Here is a 23358-nt window from a genome sequence, read left to right on the forward strand (position 1 = left end):
TATTTCTTATTTTTCATCAGATCCATGGAAACAGAACACCATTTCAAACATCATATAAATGTATGATCAACCTTGTATCAGAGAAACCTAAGAACTGAATATCTAAATGCCTTTTGTACAAATTCTATTAACATGTATGTAAATGAATGTTCACCTTTTTTAAATGTCTTCTTTGATATCTTCTTTGGATAACCTGCAATAAAAACAATACATGTGTATCAATTGCAAGAGTTTATAATGTAATATCGTGACTTTGAATTTAACAAACTAGGATAATATATTCATTACCACTTACGTTATCCTTGTACAGAATACCTTAAGAATTAAAATTATTTTCATTTCCTTCAAAGATTATTTTTACAATTATTGTAACCACAAATCCACCACATTTAAGAAATATACTTTAACAAATAAATAAAGACATAAAATTATACATAGTAATGGGTTTCCATGTGCTGTTTAGATACATGCATATGAGGTTTGAAGGAAGTTAAACATATCTTCTCAAAAAATCATATCTTTAGAATGAAAACTTTAAATTTATTTTCTTCTAGTTTTGTGAAACATATAGCACTTAGTGTCATCTATTGTCACCCTAGTGTGCAATAGCATACTAGAACTGCTTGCTCCTATTTAACTGTAACTTAAGACCCACTGATCAACCTCTCCCAGGATACCCTCCTCTACTTTGCTAGTGTCCCCTGCCTCTGGCAACACCTTTCTACTCTGAACTTCTATGATATCAACTTCTTAGTATTGCATATGTGAGAGATCATGTGGTGCTTGTCTTTCTGTGTCTGTCTTATTTCACTTAACACAGTGATCTCCAGTTCCATCCATGTTGTTGAAAATGACAAGGATTTCATCTTTTTTGTTTTTGTGTTTTGGAGGGGGTGGGGGAGTGGGTCACATGTGCTTCATTTTAACAGTTTCTTTCATTGTCTTTAGGTCCACTGATATTTTCTTCTGTGGACTTAAACTTTCTTACTTTATATATTATATTTTTCAGGTTTAGAATTTCCATTTAGTTTTTTTTTATATTTTTAAGTTTTTCCCATATTATGTTCATGCTTTCTTCAAATTCTATAATGTATTTGTAATAGCTGTTTGAATATTCTTAGCTGCTACCTTTGTCACCTTTATTGTTTCTACCTATTTCATCGAGTCATTATTTTCTCCTAGTTATGGATCACAATTTGCATATTTTGTTAAACATTTAACATTATTTGCAAGGACAGATGATATTTTTTTTTAAACTATCATACTACTGATGAATGGATTTTATTGTCTTCATTTAAAGAATGTTGAAGTTTCTTTTGGTGGGTAGTTAAGTCACTTGAGGATCAGCTGGATGCCTCAGGTTTGTCTTGAAGATTTGCTGGGACAAATCCAAAGTACTCTTCATTCTAGGTAGAATTTAGTTCTATTACAAAATTAAATTCTATATAGTTTTCAGTTATGGGGGGCTTCTGGAATTGTTCTATTAATATATCTATGATAATTATTTCCTCAAACTCATCAGATTTTTATTAAATAAGTGCAAAATTTTATTAAGAGACAAACTCAGAGGGAATTCTATCCAGATTTCTGAGTTTTATTTTCCCTCTGTGCAAATTCATTGTCTTCCATATATTGTTACTAAAGCTACATCTTCCACAGCCTCCTAATCCCCAGTCTCCATCTTCTTCAGTCAAAGTATCTACAGTGCTGCTTTTGGGTTCCCTCCCCTTAACAGTGGTCTAGAATGATTTCATGCAGAAATCAGGGCAGTCTGTGAGGCTCATCTCATGTATTTCCTTTCTCTCAGTGATTATAATCCTGTACTACCTTTTTATTAATGTTTAGAAACAGTTGCCTTGTATATTTTATGCAGTTTTTTTAAAGTTCTTTATGTTGGAAATGAATACCCAGCTCTACTTAATCCATCAAGGCTCAAGATAGAACTCTTTCCTTAGGTGTTTTTTTTTTTTCTTTTTTAAAGTCTAGCAGCATATTTTCTATACACTAGCTATATCCCAAATATTATACTACTGTATAAAAAACACAGGGGTTCATACAACAATATCAAGTGGATTCTGAAGAGATAATGAATGAATGATGACAAGAGATTTACATTTATTTGTGTGCTTGTCCATTATGATGTTTTAAAAGATTAGAACATGGGATGTTACTAATGACAAATGATTATATTTGATAATTTGTAAGTAAAAAATCTTCCGCACAATGTTGAATAATAAGACTTCTGAATTAAAAAAAAAAAAGGAAACAGATGTGAGTGTCAGATAAAAGACCGGTTGATGAAAATAAATAGGCTCCAAGATAAAAAAAGAATGAAAAAGAAATGGTCCAACCAGGCCTGTAACCAAGGTATCTGATGATCAAGAATGATTTTCAAATCAACACAGGATACTTGGCCCCAGCACTTACAAGAGAAAACAGTGTATAGAAATCTGTTATAGCTGAAAAAGGACCTAGCAATCACAAATACCAATGGTACCACTGAGGACCACTGAGCTGCCTGATCTGTGCTAGTGACATTCCTATGACGTCTATGGTGAGAGAATGTACAGCTGCTGCTTTGCACAAAACAAGGTATCTAGTGTTACTAACTGAAGATGCTGCCTCTATATATAGCATAACTGTTTGGGCAAATGACGAAGAACATGCCATGAGGGAGCATTGTGCTAGAAGCTGGGGAAATAAAACACTCTGATTCTTCTGTATTTCAGTTATCTTGCTATTCTGAATAATAAACTGAGATGAAAACATTCCAACTGTTTTTTTTTCCTATTGACCAGTATTTTCTAGTTAGTACCTTGATAGTCTTAAACTGAATTTTCAGGTTCATTGTCAAAAGAGAAAACAGCTATAAGATCATTGTGTACAACTAAGTCAGTATATATATATATATATATATATATATATATATATATATATATATGATTCTTTGATAAAGTTAAAATAATATTCCATTACTTTTTTCTGAGATTATCAACTCTATGATTAGACTCAATAGCCACCAAGATTCTTGGGTCAGAAACCTACCAACTGCACATTTTTCTTTGCACTCTTCCAGACTTTCAAATCGATTCTGATTTCCTTCACAGCCCCCATATACAAATTCTTCACATTGCTGAGTGAGAATATTGAAAAAAAATCTCTTCATCATCGCTTTGCATGGCCCATCATCTGCCTTCAATGCACAAAATGAATGCATCAATTTCAGTGGTGGCAACTCAGTATCTAGAAGGTAAAAATGGAAAAATAAATAAATAAATAAAACATGCAATGTAAAAAAAACATGTACTCCTCCACCAAAGCCATAATAATATTCTCTCTTTTCTTTTCATTTCTTTTTTTAATATGTTCCTATTTTAGAGAAAGTATGACAACAATAAAGCAGGCTCATTGGAAAAACATGACAAGTTATTTAGTTATCCAAAAGGTAAAGTTAATAAGCCCACTAAATGAGATTCACCTTATCAATTGTTAAAGTTTATTTTTCATCAACTATTAAAGAAAATATAGTATATCTTTTCTAGACTCTTGATAATTATAATTAGTTAAATATTTACCAGTTGATAGACATGGAATTCAACAGTGACAATAAGGCAACTTAACTAAGAGAATGTGTTCACTCACTGGAATAGAGACCTCTGCTTTTGACTCAGGTTTTAGAGACAAATGCTAATGGGCAATTTTTTGAGTTTCTCTTCCTAATCCATACGTGTGTCACTTTTTACACATGAAACATCTTAATAAAAATGTTTAGTAATGTTGCAAAAGTTCAAACAAATCTTTCTGTTTTAAATGAAATGAAGAAATTTCTTGACCTTGAATTATAATTTTGATTCCTAAATATTTACTTATATTAGTCACAGAAAAATTCCTATTATGGGAAGGATATTCACAAAAAAGAAAATAATGAAAGTTTTAAAATTAGATTTTTTTATCAAGTTCAGTAATATTAATAAACACCTAGTTCTGTTTACAGAATTTTCCAGTGAGATAGCTTTGAAATTATAGTTGGTTGGGGATGGGTTGGGGATCTGGTGGTCAAATCATAAAAATTTTAGTTAGTCAGGAGGAGTGAATTCAGGAGCTCAATTGAACAGCATGGTCATTCTAGCTAATAATGTAGTTTCTTATTGAAAAATGCTGAAAGTGGATGTAAAGTGTTCTCACCACAAAAAAAATTGGTAACTATGTGAGGTAAGGCATGGATTAATGAGCTAGATTTAATCCTTACATACTGCACATATAATGAGCTAGATTTAATCCTTCCACATTGCACATATACTTTAAAGGTTATGTTTTTCAAGAATTTTTGTAGTTGTAGATAGACAGCATGGCTTTACTTTTATTTGTTTATTTTTATGTGGTGCTGAGGATTGAACCCAGTGCCTCACACGTGAAAGGCAAGTGCTCTGCCACTGAACTACAGCCCCAACCCTGAAACATCATGTTATACACAGAAAATACATATCATCTCATTTATCATTTTTAAAAACTGAAAAGAAATTAAAAAATAAATAAATAAAATTGTGATTGGTGCAACCGAATAATGACCAAAGAATGCTATAGAGTACTTTTCAGATATTGTCTATGTATTGAGTGTATGTACACACACACACACACACAAAATTTCTATCAAAATTTTGTATTGTTGTGCTGTTTGATATATGTGACAATGATTATTCATGGACATGTAAATTTTCTCTCAACTACCAATACAACCTTGAAAACTTTTGATCACTATTTTGATCTATTTGATAACTGAATTGGCATTTTTGTCTTCATATAAAATAAATTGAACAGGAATGATAGAATAATAAATTTTTCAGACACCAAATTTGATAAGATAGAACTAATATATGACAGAGGATTGTTATGACAGAGAAAAACTTTCAGCACCAAACACGATTGTTGTGGACTCCCTTATTAATAAGCTATAATATTGTTCAAACCTTTAACTAAATTTGATTTCTGTGTATTTGAGCATTTGCATTTCAGCTTTTCTGGGTTTCTGTTCAATTGGCCAAAAGAGTTTTGTGTTTGTGCTTTTTTTTTTTTTGCTACTACAGGGGTGCTTAACCACTGAGTCACAAATAGCCATTTTTATATTTATTATTATCACTTTTTAAATTTTGAGACAGTCTTGCTTCAGCCTCTTTCTTCAGCCTCTCAAGTCACAGATCACAGTAATAAGTCACCATACTCAGCGGCCAATATAGTTTTTGATTTTTTTTTACTTATAGCATGGTGTCATCAAATTTAATCAATACACATAGTATTTGCAAATAATTCCATCATAATGAATTAACCATTCATTAATGTATGCAAGTTTTAATTTCATTTGCTTTTTTCTATTTCTTTATCTAATATTTTATGCTGATAAACTTGTCTGATAAATCAATATTGTCTCCCAAAGGTTTCTATGGCATATTAAGAGTTTCTGAGCAGGCAGGAAACTGAGGCAGGAGGATTGCAAGTTCAAGGCCAGCCTTGGCAACTTAAGAAGACCTTGCCTCAAAATAAAGAATAGAAGAAGCTAGGTATATATCTCACTGATAAAGCAACCCTGGGTTCAATCCCTAGTAACACACACACACACACACACACACACACACTTTCTGATACCTAATGCTGTGCACTAAAATTCATACTTCTCATTTTCTTAAAATACTTTGCCTATGATATACACAGGTAAACACATAATACCCACATTTCCAAATATATTCAGGAAAAACATTCTTATTACTCAAAGATTTAAATGAGATTCATTTGTATTAATAGTTACACTGCTTTCTCTCAATATTGTTGATAGTCTTTATCATCCAGCTAAATCTTTTATAGCTCTCATCTGGAATCACCTGCCCCAGATTCAGCCTGCTATTCAATAACTTCACCACAAGAGTGTGTCAGCGTACCACAAAGTAAAAGATTGCAAACCAAAGTGTCCTTATGTAGTTATTGTAACAACAATAGCTAGTATTACTGAGTAATTACTCAGCACAAAGAGGCACACACAAAAAGATATTCTAATACAAAGATTTTTAAATAATTATATCATTTGATGATCCCACGTTTCTGAGATTGACATTATCTTCATTTTACAAATTATAAAATAACATTACATAAATTAAGCATATTTCTCAAAGTCACACTATAAGTGATGGATGTAGCATTAACTCCCAAGCAGTTTTACAGCAGATATCTCACTCATTCTTAATATCTGTGTGATATTGTCACATACCTCTATGACTGATTTATGGCATAGATTTAATTATAGATTTTTTGCTCAATTATTTACACTTTTCTTAAATTTATAAAAATAAAAATAGTTTCAATAATGAAAGGTAATAACTCCATAGCAAATGGCTAAAGAAACACTATCAACTTTAATTGACTGTATTTTATTAATATCATTCCTCTTATTATTCCTTACTGCCATGCACAGTTGAAGGCATTTCTTACAGAAGTTTTGTATTAGAATACCTTTTCATGCATTGACCTTGTGACCTATACTTAAGCACAGCATCCCTAAAATGGAGGAGTATTTCTGTGTGTTGTCTGACACACAGTGCTTCACCACTCCACTTGAAAGAGATGGCAGTCTTCCCTGTTTTCCATTGCTTACTCAGATAAATCTTTTGAATGTTAATAATCCTTTGCTGATCATGTATCTGTTAGGCATTGTGGCATCTCAGCAAGTGAACAGTAGATTGGATAGCAGCAACCCCTCTCATGGAGTATGTAAACCTTGTAGACTTACATAAATATTTGGGAGATTCAGAGTGCTTTGCAAGTCTGTAACTGGATGCCTACCTGAGGGAATTAAGGCTAGCTTTCCTGAGACTTGAAATTGAGACCTGAAGAAAATGTCTATCAGTCGGGATTATCTGCTTCTGATCAGAAGGGGCAATATCATAGTAATTGAATCTGGGGTAGCCACACAAATAAAATTATGGTTTGCATTCAACCATTTTTGTAGTTGATTCCAGGTATTTTGTGTTCCACAGTTGAGAATGTGTCCTGGGATGTTGGATCAAAGGCTCAGTAAACTATTTGGTGCCTGAGGAAATGTCATGTACTGTCTGTTAGAACTCTCATCCTTGGGTCATTCCTCTGGGAATCTAGAGCTCTCAGGTAACAGAGGCCACCTGCCATTTGGCTCTCTGACTAAAGAATTCAACTTCTATGAAAAGGAACAATACAGATAGGTTCTCTTTGCCTTCTCTTTGCCAGGAAAGTGTGCCAGATGCCTTTATGCTGTTTCCAACCATGTGGAAGTAAGTTATGACAACACTTATTTACAATTTGGAACACTGGAATTCAGAGGGTTTAAATAACTTTTAATTTCACAAAGGTATGAATGGAAAACCACCTCTGTGAGCACAGGCCTGCTCAGTTCTGATTCTGCTGAAACATATCTGCCTTTCTCTAAATGTGTTCTGCTAATCTTGTGTCTCCTAGTCCAAAGGCTTAAAAAAAATCAGTACTTTTATTTATTATGGTGTTTTCTTATCAAGAAGTTTATTCTACATCCTCATACCTGCTGTTTGGGCTGATTTTTTTTTTTAAGTCTACAGTTGACTGTGAGAGAGGTAGAAAAATTCTGTATATTTTTCTGTAATTGATAGTACCTTATTTCAATGAAACAATATATTTCTACAAAGTGATGGTATGATCTTGGCATCATGTGACAAGTTGTATCTCCAAATTTGAACTCATTCAGATGTGGTATCATGGTGTTGCAATATCAATGAAAAATAAAACAGAAAAAAAAACCAAACAAAAAACAAAACTAAGACTATGTAACAAGTAAGCCAGGAGGTCTTCAAGTCTATGCTATAATCAAAATCATTTCCTTTCCATCTAGTTCAGCAAGCTACCTTATAGTGACTTTAAGATTTGACTTAATTATTGAGGGGCTAATTCTAGTTTACTGGATGACTGTGGCATCAGAAACAATTCCCTGCCTGACTGTGGCAGTTCCTACATAACTGGCATACATTTTCTCAGTCCTTCGAGGGAGACTGGACAGAGAGAACACTGGGACCCATTCTCTTTGTACCTCCCAAGATGAGCTTGCCTGTCTTTATCTTGTTGGGATATTGTCCTCAACATCCCTTGTCCCCCTAACTTTCAGCATGTCATTACTTATCTCATTCCCATTTGAGAAAAGAGTTAAATAAAGGACTAAAAATCATCTCATAAGGTCCACATTCCTATTGTCCAAAGAACAGAATGGTTTTTATTTTCTTGGATCTCTAGGAAATTTTTATAACTCTGTATTTCCAAGCCAAGTTCTCAGATCACCAAGTTTGGATGAGTTGCTTTCTCTTTGTATCAAGAGCAGCAGCTTCTGCATGCTCTTTCACTCTGTGCACTATGTTATACTGAAATGGCCTGTCTACCCTCCAGGCTCCCCTCTGAAACTGTGAGATTCTTAAGTATCTGGCTTCAATCATTACTGTTTGCTTTGAACCAACCCATTTCAGGCACACACACACACAAAATGTATTCATACATCTTTGTTAAAAGGGAATACACTGAAAATCATCAACTTAAAGTGGTTAGAGATGTGAAATTGAAATATGTATTTATGGAAATGTCTATCACAAACTACCAAATAAATGATAGGGGCTATCACAATGTTAATATTCTCTATTACCAATAGTTTGAGATGTCTGTCAATAATTTACTAATTTGCTACAAAATATAACTTTTTACATAAAGTATAAATCTAGATAACAAATGCTATGCAGCCTTTTCCTTGTTCTATTTTTCATTATAAGTATGTTCATTTTTATACTCAGAGCTTTTTGGGATTGGAACTAACTTCCATTACAAGATCCTGTGGAACTCTGCCTGACTAGATTCTTACATTAGCTTCATTTCTGAAATTCTCTTTTTGGAAATATGGGCAATAAGGAGAGAATGGCTGAAATCTCCAGTATCTGTAGTTTCCTTTTCCATCCCACACTACTTTCTCCCAGCTAAACGGTGGCATCGTGTTTCTTCAGCACTTTGCTCCCTGCAATATTTCAGAGAGACTTCAGTGTTTAATATTATAGCCCAGAGACTTTCTTGCTTTGGTAATTTGATTTAGGACTGAGTTTAAAAAATAATCATAAAACATATAAGAGGTGTCCAAAGGGAAATAAGACTTAAAAAAAAATTCCCTACATGAAGGGAAAAAAAACTTGAGAAGTTTGACCAACTAAACAAGATAAATGTTTGTAACATTTTACCTGTGATATTTGTATGTTCTTCATCTTCCTCAGGAACAGCATTAAGAGGCATAGGGGCAAGACTAAGCAGCAGACATACAGAAGCCCAAAACACGTGTTCTTTCTTCATTGCATAAATCATCTCTGAAATACAAAAATCAAACATACCTAGTAAATACAGAGCTGATGTGAGCCCATCTCTAACCTTGCTCTAATGCAAATTTCTGTAACTTTAAATACATACACGTATACATCTCTAAGACTCATGTATGCCATGAATCATATTTAAAATGTGTAGGATACATTTAAATTTACTGAAAAAAAAAACATTATTAGTAAATAAAGTTAATAATATTCAAGTATACAGGTCACATTTCAACATTGAAAATACAATTTCAAGGGGCAATGACTAAGAGCCATAGGTAACTGCTAATCTGTACAGCTGTGTGTATTAAGATCCATTTCATGTGAAATCATACTTTCCATAGTTCTTACAGCTATTCTTATTTTTCTTGAATTTTTCTGTTACGTTCTTAATGCAATTTTCAGTTGATAGTTCTTTCTCCCTTTGCTCTGATCCCTCTTTTAAAGAGGAAACACATTTTCAGAAATTCCAACTTTGTTTCCTTTGCAACATATTTGTTTATAACTCATTTCCTAACCAGGTTTTCTATGAGCTGCCAGACAGACAGAACTGTAGACCCCCCAAAACGATTAACATTTCAGCCAGTCCCCTTTGCCTGTTCATCCTCCCCAATTTAGACTGATCTGTTTTAAGAGTCTCACAGAAAAGTGACTATAAGTAGTGAGCTAACCTTCTTACCCTTGAACGGAAACAGATTTCAGCAGGAGAGTGAGGCTTTTCCTGTTCCAGAATGATTTAAAGGTCCAGAGCAAAATAATAATGGGAAAATACAAGCAGCTCTTAAAAACAAAATGAATTCTCCTTTGAAACTAAAGGTGAAAGGAAATGTGTAATGTTCATGCAGCAGAAAAAGAGGAAAGAGGTAACACGTGCACATGTTCAGCCACTGACGCCTGCAGAGTCAGGAAGGAAAGCAGTAAACACAAGGACAGGGTCAGATATTCCACCCAAGCCAATTTAGAGGCTTCTCTGGGTTTGTCGTAGTCACAGACACAGTATGCACCATTATGCGAAGGAAAGGTATACCATTGAATTTAAGCAGTCTTAAATAAAAGAGTAATAAATTCAATTTTACTTTAAGCTTCCTTAATCACTGTGAAATGTATTATTTATTTTCTCATGACACATGGGAAAGTTTAGCATATATCTGATGTTTAGTCAGTGGCAGGATTATATATCTTGTCATAGCACATTAAGTGAATTCACAAAATATGTATGCTTGCATACATATACACACACATATATAATATATGCACATGTGATTGTGAAGGCTCTTTCTACTACACTGCTCGGTATCATCTTATTTTTTATCATCTTATCTTTGAAGACATTTTTCAGTTTTTCTATTTCCATTTGATTCTATGATATGCAATCCTGCTATACCTTGAGTATAACATGAAGCTTTTTTTTTTTTTTTTTTTTTTTCGTTACATGGCTCGAATTAGGCAGAGGTTGAGTGCTTGGTGAAGAATTCAAGAATTAGGACTCCAAATCTATGAAGTTAGTATCTCTAAAAAAGGAAGCCTAACGTCTTCACCAAGTTTAGTCATTAAGTTTTTGGTTTCAAAGATCCAAAGTAAACTTGGACAAATTTAAGTCAAAGGTAATTAGACTTTGTTCTAGAAAATGGGACCCATCTGGGACTAGAGGGTAGGTATATGTTGCATGACAGAAACAACCAGACTTAAGACACTACTGCTGTCTCCTCTTGCTGCTAAACGATTTGCAAGGTTTTATTCTCCCACTGCAGCACAACTTTTTCTACAAAGTTGGAAATGTAGTCATTTACCATTTTTGAAATTTTAAACCACAAAGTTTCATCCATCCAAATAGTGTGAATACTCTTTATATCCACTAGGGTCAAACAATTCATAGTTTCAATTTGTAAAAAGTGCCACACTTTACCCTAATGCATTTGAAGTGAAGCACTCGGGAGAACTTCATGGATTTAATGGGCCCTAAATAAAATTTAGTGGACCCTTAACCAGTCAGGAATATGGAACAAGAAAATGTAATACCTTGGCAAGTGTGTATGGAATTATATTTTAGGGGTGGAGTGAATGAGCATAGTTCCCTGAAGGAGGGGATTGTTGCTTCCAGAAGGAAGAGTGTCAACAGGCAAAGCACTGTCTATATACTACAGCACACTATAGCTAAAATAATTGTGAGGACAATAATATAAACAATTTTGTTGAGCACAGGATCTATTGACAAAGAGTTTTAAAAATGGAGGTTTATGGTTGCAGAGTAAATATTTTGAGGATATGTCTTTACATGTAAAGAAATAATTTATCTAAAATTCAATTGAAAATTAGTTTTTTTCCTTTTAATAGACTTTTTAAAAAAAACATTTACAGAAAATTGGACAAAGTTGGGTGGGAAGCTGGAAGATAGGCATTTGCTTTTTTATAACATTGGATCCAGGTGAGACAAGCTAGGAAAGGTATGTGAAATGCTTTTAACTAATAAACAGTACAACAGTTTCCTAGGTCTATCTGTCTAGTAGAGTTGATGTATAATAATACTAGATTTCAGTCTAAATCATTTCTAAGTGGGCTTCTGTTGGGCAACCATTTGATTGAAACAAAGGGGGTCTAGATGTCACATTTGGTAAAAAATGTTCTCTCTTCAAAGTCCTTGTATGCTTGTTCTCAATACTTTTGAAGGGGGAATATTAATTGTTTCCACTATCAACTTATGGATTACTACTATTATTTTATAATCACATTTACAAATGTGATCATCTATGCCATTTCTGTTACAGCATACTCATACTAACAGCAGAACTGTTTTATGTTTTTCTTCCACTAGTGTGCCAGCTTCAGTGTTTCTCAATGAATCCTGGACCACTGCCTTTTCTTTCACCACTGATAATTGCTCCACATTTCCCACTAAACTCTAGACCAATATTCAACTGCCAGTTGGTGTCAGGTCCAGGACGCTATCCAACTCAGCAGTGTTTTTCTATTGACCTCATATCTTTGTTTTATTTTCTTTTGTTCAAATTAATTACCTTGAGCACTGTAGGGCTCTTTAGAGGATGTTCAAAACTCTGAATAAGTCTAAACAAAATGTGGTAGCTCCACATAGTTTCTCCCAGAACCTTTTATTCTTAGCATTTTCTTTGTAGTCACTTCTAATGCACAATGAAATCCAGATGCCTTGGTGAACTAAACGTCTTTTCATCTACTATAAAGGAGCACACACCTTGGCTGGAGTTTCTACTTGACCAATGGTTTTCTCTAGAGGCAGTTGCTAGGCAAACTCAAATGTGGTTTCCTTCTCAGATTTCACTCCCTTGGACTACAAGGTGGTTGAAGGCCCAGTGAGCTCAAGATCAACCAATTTCATCTTTCATTCTCCAAGGTATTCCATTACTATTACATTTTCCCAGCATGTTTAAACCCTGCTATGATATATCCCACACAAACATTTCATTTTAAATTCCTGGTATTATCTAACAGTTTGCCTGCTTTAGATTTACAAAATAATAATAATAATAAAAAACTTGTAAAGAGAGTACAGAGACTTCATAAACCTGACATCATTATCATCATCATCATAATCATCATCAGCATCCTTATCATCACTTTGGACCGGGGATTAAACCCAGAGGCAATTAAACACTGAGCCATATCTCTAGTCCTTTAAAAAATTTCTTTTATTCCCTGACATTCTTAACATCTTTCATTAATATGGTGCATTTGTCACCATTAGCATACCCAATGTTAATCCATTTTATTAATTGAAGTCCTTACTTGAAGCAGGTCTCCTTAGTTTCCACTATTCCTTTTTCTGTTCTAGCATCCCATCCAGAATACCACATTACTTTTAATTGTCATCTCTTCTAAGGAATCGCTGGCTGTGGCAGTTTCTCAGACTTTTCCTTGTTTTAAACGTTCTTGGCAATTCTGAAGAATGCAGAATTGGCATTTTGTAGGATGCGCCTACAAATTTGTCTGATATTTTTCTCATAATGAAACTATGATTGTAAGTTTGGGGGAAGAAGATCATAGAGTTAATATGTTATTTTTATGACATCAAGGGGCAACGTTCCAACATGACTTTTGACTGTTGATACTGACTTTAATCACTTGGTTTGGGCAGTGCTTGTTAGTTTTCTCCAGTGTGAAGATATTTCTGACTCTCTCCTGTCCATATTATTCTCTGGAAAGAAATCACTACATACATCACACTTCAGGAGTGGGGAGTTATGTTCTCTCTCCTTGAGATCAGAGTATGTATTAAAATTGTCTGAGATTCTTCTGGAGCAGGTATTTGTTCTCTTCCACTTGTTAAATTATTAAAAGCTTTATTTTTATCTGTATGAATTAATGGATATTTGCTTTATATTTTATATCATCATCAAATACAATTTATATTCTTTTTCAAGTTGTCCCCCAGCTTTGGCCAATATGAAAGAGCATTGATCTGGCTCCTATACTTATTTGCCATAGCTTCATTAATGTGGGTTTTCAAATTTTTTAGTGTCTCTTTATTTTCTATTGCTATAAGATACTCTGGGCTCATATTGTTAGTTTCTGTCCCAGTCATAGAGGCAACCATTTATCTAAAGAGACCTAATTCCTATCATTGGAGATTGATGCTAAAAAAAAAAAAAAAAGGTCTGTGCACTTGGTATGTTCATTGTTACTGGGGTGTCACTTCTTTTAGGCCCTCTCTTGGACAGTAAAAGAAATACCTTTGTATACCGCCTTAGGTAGAAGGCGACGCTATTTTTAAATATATCTATGTCCTCTTCTGTGGCTGGATTTTTCACTAACATAAGGGCTTCAAGTTGCATCCACATTGCTGCAACTGCAGGATTTTCTTCATTATTAAAGCTGAATAATATTCCATTGTTTATGTAGTAGATGTTTTCTCCATTCATCTGTTGAGGAATACTTGAGTCGTTTTTGTCTTGGCTATTTTGAATAATGCCGTAATGAAAATTGGAATGCAGATATGATTCTAATATCAACTGTTTTTAGTATGTTCCCAGAAGTTGGATTGATAGATCATCTAATAATTCTATTTTCATTTTTAAATAACTTTTAAATCAGTTTTCATTGGTGCATTATAATTATACATAATAATGGGATTTATTGTGGCTTGCACATAATTAAATCCATCTCATTGTATAGTATTTTCCTGTTCCTCCCCTCTTCCCTCCCTTGATCTGCTAGCTCTACTTCTGTTATTGCTGTTATTATTTTAATTAATGCATTATGTGTGTGTGTGTGTGTGTGTGAGAGAGAGAGAGAGAGTGTGTGTGTATGTGTTTGCTGGACGTGTTGTGGTGTATGGACGTAGAATAATTTGGTAGATTTAAATCTGTGATAGTTCCAAATGCTCTTCCCTCCTCCCTGCTTTTACTCTTTTGGCCTCCCTTCTATGTTTGTAACATCCCATTCTTTTCTTTTGTTTTGTTTTTTGGTACTAGGGATTGAACTCAGGGGCACTCGACCACTGAGCCACATTCCCAGCCCTATTTTGTATTTTATTTAGAGACAGGGTCTCATTGAATTGCTTAGCACCTTGCTGTCTGCTGAGGTTGGCTTTGAACTTGCAATCCTCCTGCCTCAGCCTCCAGAGCCGCTGGTATTACAGGCATGCACCCACTGCGCCCAGCTGACATCTTTTTTTATTCCTTTCTTTTCTTTAACTTCCACTTATAAGAGAAAACATTTGACCTTTGACTTTCTAAGTCTTGTTTACTTCACTTAGCATGATGTTCTTTACTTTCATCTCACCAGCAAATGACATAATTTCTTTCTTCTTTATGGCTGAGTAAAACTACATTGTCTTCATCTAGTAAGTCATCTATTGATGGGCATCTGAGCTGGTTGCAGTTTGGCTGTTGTGAATTCTACTGCTCCAAACATTGGTCTGCATGTATCACTATAGTATGTAGTATAGTATTTTAGTTTTTTTGAATAAATATCCAAGGGTGAGATACCTGGTTCATATGTTTTCTCTATTCCTTTTGGGAATCTCCATACTGCTTTCTAGAGTTGTATTAATTTGTGGTCCTACCCACAGTATATAAACGTACCTTTTCTCACACATCTTTACCAGCAGTCTTGATGATTGCCATTCTCTATGTAATGAGATGAAATCCATGTGGTTTTGATTTTATTTCCCTAAAGACTAAAGTCATTGATCATTCTTTTCACATATTTCTTGAACTTTTGCATTTCTTCTTTTGAATATCTATTTAGATATTTTTCCCATTTATTTATTTGGGTTATTTATTGTATTTTGTTGTCATTTTTTTTTGTTCTTTGTATGTTCTGGATATTAATTCCCTATTGGAAGAGTAGCTGGAAAAGGTTTTATTCTTTTGGTAGGCTCTCTCTCATGTTCTTGTTTCATTTTTTTGATGAGCTTCCACACCATTTTTCATAGCTGCTTCATCATTTTATATTTTCACCTAAAGTGTGCTAGGGCTCCAATTTCTCCATATCCTCATTAACACCTCATCTTTTGATCTTTTATGATAGTCATACAAACAAGTATAAGGCAGCACCTCACTATTGCTTTGATTTTCATTTCCCTGATAATTAATGTTATGTAGCATATTATCATATACCTGTTATCCATTTGTATGTTTTCTTTTTTTATTGGTTGTTCAAAACATTACAATGATCTTGACATATCATATATCATACATTTGATTCAAATGGGGTATGAATTCTTATTTTTACCACGTGTACAGATTGCAGGACCAATGTGATCCTGCAATCTGTATGTTTTCTTTGGAGGAATACATGTTCAATTTCTTTATACAATCTTCAATTTATTTATTATTCCTATTGAGTTGAAGGAGTTTCTTATGTATTTTGGAATTAATCCCTTATCAGGCATATAATCTAAAATATGCTCTCACTCTTTTATTTCTCAGCCATGAGGTTAATGATATTGCTCTGGCACACACCCTTGCAGTGATGTGCTACATTTCCCAAATCAATCTGTCCAACTGATCATGGACTGAAGCCTCTAAAACTCTCTGCTTATGATAATGACAACAAAGTTTGAGTAGGTATCAACAAATTCAGTGTTTTTGAGCACCAGACTTACTGCCAGAGACCTCTGAGCAAGATAAAAATCTTATTGCACCTCAGATATGAGAATACCATGGAATCAATGATAGTATTTGAATGCCAAATATCAAGCAAATAAAAGATATATATATATATATATACATATATATATATATATACACATATATATTATAGAATCTCATAGAAACAGATCAGCAACAACTATATTTCCTGAGAGGATTAAAATATATCCTTTCAACTAATGCTTTGCACTGTGAGCTCAAACCTTCAAACCTGCTATTTATTCAATACCACGTTTGATTTCAAGGTCAGCCAGGTTATTTAGTCTTAGGATATATATATATATATATATATATATATATATATATATATATATATAAACTTTTACTAAGATATAGTTATATTTATTGTGATGCATGCATATTTGACATAAAAACAGACAAACATTAAAATTATTTTATGGCAAAAACACATTGGTCCTAGCCCTCTTTATCTTCTTCATCCCATTACTTCTTCTTAGAGACAGTTAATCAAATTTGTACGTTTTCTTCCAGCATTTTTATATGTTTTCAAGTACATGTATACTTTTATATATTACACATAAAATTTGGATGATGAGCATTATGTAAGTTTCTATAAAAACTTTCAAGAGATAAGATCTTATAAGATCTGTAAGATCTCCTTTTTTTTTTCCTTCAGTAAGTTTTATTATACAAGAAACACTCAGAAATCAGGAGAAAACTTAATGTAACTTAGTGTATAATAAATTATTCCAAATGAGGAGGAAGATTCAACATCTTTTATAGCACCCAGATTCTCCTGAAGAAATTCAGTGTCATTTCTCTTTCTTTTTCTTTTTTTTTTTGTAATTGGCGATTTGGCCCAGGGACACTCAAATGCAGAGCCACATCCTCAGCCTTTTTTTTTTTTTTTTAACATTTTATTTAGAGACAGGGTCTTGCTAAGTTACTTAGGGCCTCACTAAGTTGCTAAGGCTGACTTTGAACTCATTATCCTTCTGCTCCACTCTCCAGAGCCCCTGGGTTTACAGGTATGCACCACTGTGCCTTGTCCATTTATTTCTGTTTTTATAGATAGCAGAGTTAAATGTAAAAGAAGACCTATACATGTCTGAGTTATGAAGGGATGTGGATTCAGTCTAGTAAAAATGCACATACAGACCTAAATGAACAGAAATATATCCCTTGTTCATGGATAAGAAGATTTAACATTAAGATGGCAGAATGCCCCAATTTGATCTGCAGTTAGTGAAATCCCTTTTAAATCCCCAGCAGTTTTTGTTTTGCTTTTAAAGAAATTGACATGATAATCTTAAAATTCATGTGGAAATTCAAGAGATCAAGGATAATCAAGATAGTCTTCCAAACAAATGAAAGACTCACCTTGATTTCAGAACTTAACTAAAAGCTACAGTCATTAAGACAGTATGACAATGATATAGGATGCACATCTACATTAATGGAAAAGAATTGAGAGTCAATAAAAAATAAAAAAAAACATATGCTTATGGTCATCTGAACTTTGACAAGGAGGGGGTCAAGACTATTCCAGGGCAGGGGGAAAAATAATCTTTGACACAGATGATGCTGAGATACTTGAATAGGCTCATGTAAAAGGATGAGATCAGACCCCTCCCATTACCATACAAAATTAACTCAAAATAGATCAATGACCTAAATTCAAGAATAAAACTTGTAATATGTTTCAAAAACATAGAAAACAATCTTTGTGATCTTGTGTTAGGCTAAGTCTTTTAAACATGACACCAAAAGCAAAATAGCAAAGGAAAAAAAACAATTGGATTCAATCAAGTTTAGAAACATTTCCTACAAAATAATTTCTCTAGAAAGAAAAAAACAGAGGCTGAATAAAAGCAAAGATAATTGAAAATGATATATCTGATCTACAATATATGATGAAAATATAGTCAAATGTTTCAATCAAAAATTAACAGTGAATAGAAAATATTTGAGAAAAATCTCTCTATAATAATAACATTTACAGACTTTTATTTCTTGTCGTTATTTCCTAAGGAATCTGTATAAGAACTGATTACATAGCATTTATATCATGTTAGATGCTATAAATAATATAGAGCTTATTTAAAGTACATGGAAGGAGATATAGAGATTATATGCAAACACTATGCCATTTTATATGAGGGATTTGAGCATTTATAGATTTTGGTATCCTAAGAGGTCCTGGAACTAATCCCTCACATATATACAGATATTATTATATATGTGGAATTCTTATTACAACTCAATGGTATTTAAAGATACGTAGCCCAATTTTAAAAATGGGGAAATGGTATGAACAGACATTTCCTTATAGAAGATATTCAAATAAACTATAAAAATATATAAAGATGCTTGACATAATTAGTAGGGGAGTCAAAATCAAAATTATGAGAACCCACTTCACACACACTACAATGTCTGTGATCAAAAAATCACATAACAAGCATTGGAAAAGATTCCACTTTTAAGTAGTGAAATGATATTATGTGTCCACATAAAAACATGCACACAAAAGTTCAGGACAATAATATTCATTGGCCAAAAAATGAAATCAATCCAAATATCCTGCTGATAATTAATAAGTAAAATGGGCTATATCCATATCATGAAATACTAAGGAGTTATGTCCTGATGATACCACAACATGGATGAATCCAGTGAATATTATGTAAGTGAAAAAAACTAGTAATTTATGACGTGTCAATGATAAGCAAATCTTGTTTATTTATTGCTGAGGGATGATGGTATTGGGTGAGAGAAGTAGAGGGAATGTTATTTCATCTAGTTTCTTTTCGTGGGTTTAAAAAATGTTCTCAACTTGGATGGTATTTCACATTGAGAGATTGGATAATGTTCCCAAACCCTGTAATTATACTGCTAAAACCATTAAATTGAACTCTTTAAATGGGTGAATTATATGTTTTACATGAATTATATCTCAAAAAAGCCATTTAAAAAGTAACAAAAAAGGAAAGAAAGAATATATGTTCCCCCCTCTAATAGCTTGTCTTCTCATTCTATTGATTATGGATTGCTTCCTTTGTAAAAAATTTTGGTGTAAGTAGTTTCTCTTCTCTATTTTTGCTTTTGTAGCACATGCTTTTTAATCTTACATCTAAGAAACCATTGTCAGGATCAAGGTCAAGAAGATTTTTCTTTAATTTTTTTCCATAAATTCTTCAGTTTCACTTACTTTCTATAATAACCAAATTCATAGAAGCACAGAGTACAGTAGTGGTTCCAGAGTCTGCAGTTTCGGGAAAAAATAGAAGTTTTTCAATGGCTACAAAATTACAGTTAGGCAAGAGGAATAAATTCTAGAGATCTGCTGTACAAGTGATCACTATAAACAACAGTGTTTAATATTTAAAAATGTAAGGTTATATATCAAATTAATTATTCTTACAATAAACAGAACAGAAACTAGGGGACACACACACACACACACACCTTTGAGAGGTGTTGGATGTCTATTACCTTGATTGGGGTGAATGGTTATCTTGGGTTTTTCCATGTATTCAAACTCATTGTTATGGTTTGTATATAAAATGTCTCATAAAGATTCAAGTGTTGAAGTCTGGTCCTCAATGCAGCAATATTCAAAGGTGGGGATTTGGCAAGTAATTGGATCATGAGGGTTCTCACCTCATCAATGGCTTAATCTATTGAGGGATTCATAGCTAAATGAACTATAAGGAGTTGGTATGAAGTGTAGGACATGGAACTTATTTGGAAGGGGTGGGTCCTTGGGGTTGGTCCTTGGGAGTACCCTTAGGGGTGATACCTTATCCTGAACCCTTTTCTCTTTCTCTGTTTCCTGGCAGCCATGAGGTGAGCAGCTTTCCACTGCCACATCCTTCTTCCATAATGTTCTGCCTCATCTCAGTCCCAAAACAGTGGAGCTGGTCAACCATGGACTGAAACCCTGAAACTGTGAGCTAAAATAAAATTTTCCCCAGTTTAGTCTTTTTGCTCAGGTATTTTGTCACAGCAATGAGAAACTAACACACTCACCAAAATATTTATATTAAATACGGGCAATTATTTATACATCACTTAGATCTCAATAATATTATTTCAAAACACAACAAATTATATAAATAAATCTACATGGAAACATATTCATCTATATTAAGCAAAGCATGACTTCTTATGTATATCTCTAATTCTATTCTATAACCACATAAATCATTCTAACCTACCTTTTTGATTAATCTATAAATTCCTACTCCAACAGTGAGAAAACAGACTATCACTATCAACTCAGCCACTTAATTGTTCATTTCTCATACATATGTATGCCAGTATTAGAATTATTAATCCATATCTTCATAAGAAAAAATTTTGTTAATAGCAGTGCAGTGTTTATGTGCAGTTCCTTTTCCCTTTACATTTGCATATTCCACTCATTTCTAAATTATATGAGCTACACTAACCCCCATAACTACTTCAGTAAGGTAGTTTCATACATTTGTAATACAGTATGATTTTCTTGTCACAGTGTGTATTCTTCCTGGTTGTCCTGATCCAGGAATGCACAATGTCATTGATTCATCTATGTAGTATCATAGAATAGCTGACTATATAAAATTCCTCGACTTCCCCCATTCACACATCCTTTTCTCTAATCTCTGGTGATCTTTTTATTTTATCTATAGTTTTGCCTTTTTCAGAATGTCAAAGAATTGTAATCACATAGTATGAAGTCTATTCAGATGGTGTTCTAGTATCAGTGATATGCATTTGAGGATTTTCGATATCTTTCTATACCTTTACAGCTCTTTATTATTTTTATACTACTAAGTAATATTCCATTGTGTTATTTTACCACAGTTTGCTTACTTATATATAGATGGCCATCTTGGATTCTTCCAGTTTTTCTTAATTATGACTAAAACTTCTATAAATACGTGTTTAGTGTGTATGTGTGGACATAAGTTTTCAAATCAGTCAGACCAATATCTAGGAGAGTGATTGTTAGATCATATGTTAAAACTATGCTTACCTTTATAAGAAATTGATGAACTGCCTTTCAAAATAGCAAAGCCATTTTGTATTTTCATCTGCAATAAGAGGACTTTGTTACCTACATCATTGCCAGTGTTTGGGCTGCTGATTTCTTAAGGTTTAGCTATTCTAATAGGTTTCTTCTTCTACTTCATTATTGTTTCAAGTCCCAATTCCCTGATAATAGTGATAAACATCTTTTCATGTGCTTATTTGCCACCTTGTATCTTCTTTGTTCAGGTGTCTGTTCAAATCTCTTTTACATTTGTAAACTGTATGTCTTCTTATTGTTGAATTTCAAGAATTCCTTTACTCTTTTGGATATATTCCTTTTATCAGATATGAGGTTTGCAAATTTTTTATGGGGGGAGTCACATATTATATTGTTTTCAGTGACTGTCAGGATGCAACATTCAGTATACTTGGTTTTGTGGGATTTTTGTCTTTTTATTTATTTTTTTTTTTCTGGTTGTGCATCACATTAGTCTACTTGGAAATTCACTGATTTCGAAAAACATTTACTAGATGTCACAAATAGTTCTACATCTCAGAGTCCATCTGTTAGAAAGTACAATTGCAATATTTTCCTTGATATTTTGATTTATGTTTCTTGACTTAACATTTACGTTTTTCTGCAGATGCATAAAATTTTTACTTTATTTTTTTCATTTGGTTTATATTGCTCTGTCCAGGAAACTATAGCATCATTTTAAAACTATGGTTTATCAATTTAAATTATTTTTTCCCAAATTTTGTAACTCTTAAATAATCTAATCTGTATTATTTTAGGTTTCTCAGTATGGATGCTGCTTTAATGCTGCTTATGAACCCAACACTGATGATCAATCAGTGGCTGGTCTTGTTCAGAACAACAGTATTCTCAGTTAAAGATCTCATAAGTGCAAAAGTTTTTAAAAACTTTGTCAAATATCATTTGTTACACCTGATTTATCAAAATTTGTCAAAAATGCTTCAGGAATTTATTTATGTTTATCAACTGCAAAGAACTGATCTATTACAAGGAAAGTTTAACAGATGAGAGTTGACTTAGTATCTTTAAAAACTGAAGGAAATATAAGAATTTTTTTCATAACCTTTAAAATTAAGTATAATTATCATACTACCATAATAAATGCTTAGTCTGATTACCTCTTTCTGATGTATTGACTTCAGAATTTCTTGGTAAAGTCCCTTTAAATTTTTATTTGCCTCAGAAGTTACTTGAACCAGACTAGATTATATAACTGTGCTAGTGAGTAGTTGCATGTGATACCAGGAGAGGTTTGAAAATACAGGCAAAGCCTGGTTTCTTGAGGAATTTATACTCTAACTTTCTGAAGGATATTCCTACAGAACCACAAAACATAAAACATACCATATGATATGTGCTCTTATAAAACCCAAGATATATGTAGAGACACCAGAAAACAATACTATAAATGGAATAACAGCATAATTCAGAGGATCAGATTGAAGCTATGAATAGGGAATTATCGGTAAAACTACACAGTATGGAACAGTATGAAAGACTTTTGAGTTAAATGTTGATTAAATCAAGTAACCAAGCTGATAAAATATATGAAGGACAGAGAATTCAAGGTTATCCTGAGTTTGTGCTAGTTATACAATAAGGAACATTTGAATAAGTCCTATTTGGTGTGCATATTAGGGATACATTTACTTCTGGACACATTACATAGTTACAGCTTTTCCACGAGGACCTATCTGAGGGCCATTAGAGACATAATGGGAGCTTGGAGATGTTTTGCTGTATCATCATTGTCATCATCATGAGGCAGAATCATTTCACAATGGGAAAGGTGGACAGCTTATTGAATAATACATCATTCCCAGTTACCTGTTGA

The 23358-nt window shown here is 33.2% G+C and overlaps 1 protein-coding gene across 5 annotated transcripts in view; it reads right to left on the bottom strand.

Moving 5' to 3' along the window:
* Tfpi (tissue factor pathway inhibitor) overlaps positions 1 to 23358 on the bottom strand; it is a 75000-nt gene that overhangs the window by 24858 nt on the left and 26784 nt on the right. For 2 of the 5 annotated variants that reach the window (XM_046447404.2, XM_046447409.2), the window contains exons 2-5: positions 19680 to 19733; positions 9258 to 9380; positions 3046 to 3243; positions 155 to 193 (exon numbers count right to left, since the gene is read on the bottom strand). In XM_046447404.2, the coding sequence (XP_046303360.1) occupies positions 155 to 193; positions 3046 to 3243; positions 9258 to 9380; positions 19680 to 19701 (382 nt within the window). In that variant the 5' untranslated portion in view covers positions 19702 to 19733. Of the gene's footprint in view, positions 1 to 154; positions 194 to 3045; positions 3244 to 9257; positions 9381 to 9715; positions 9981 to 10059; positions 10208 to 19679; positions 19734 to 23358 lie in introns of those variants that run through there. The other 3 variants (XM_046447408.2, XM_046447405.2, XM_046447407.2) reach the window with 3 other exon arrangements.

This window comes from Marmota monax, unplaced genomic scaffold (assembly GCF_021218885.2).
Source record: "Marmota monax isolate L192 unplaced genomic scaffold, Marmota_monax_Labrador192_F-V1.1 WCK01_AAM20220418_F8-fsc00007, whole genome shotgun sequence".
NCBI classification, from domain to species: domain Eukaryota; kingdom Metazoa; phylum Chordata; class Mammalia; order Rodentia; family Sciuridae; genus Marmota; species Marmota monax.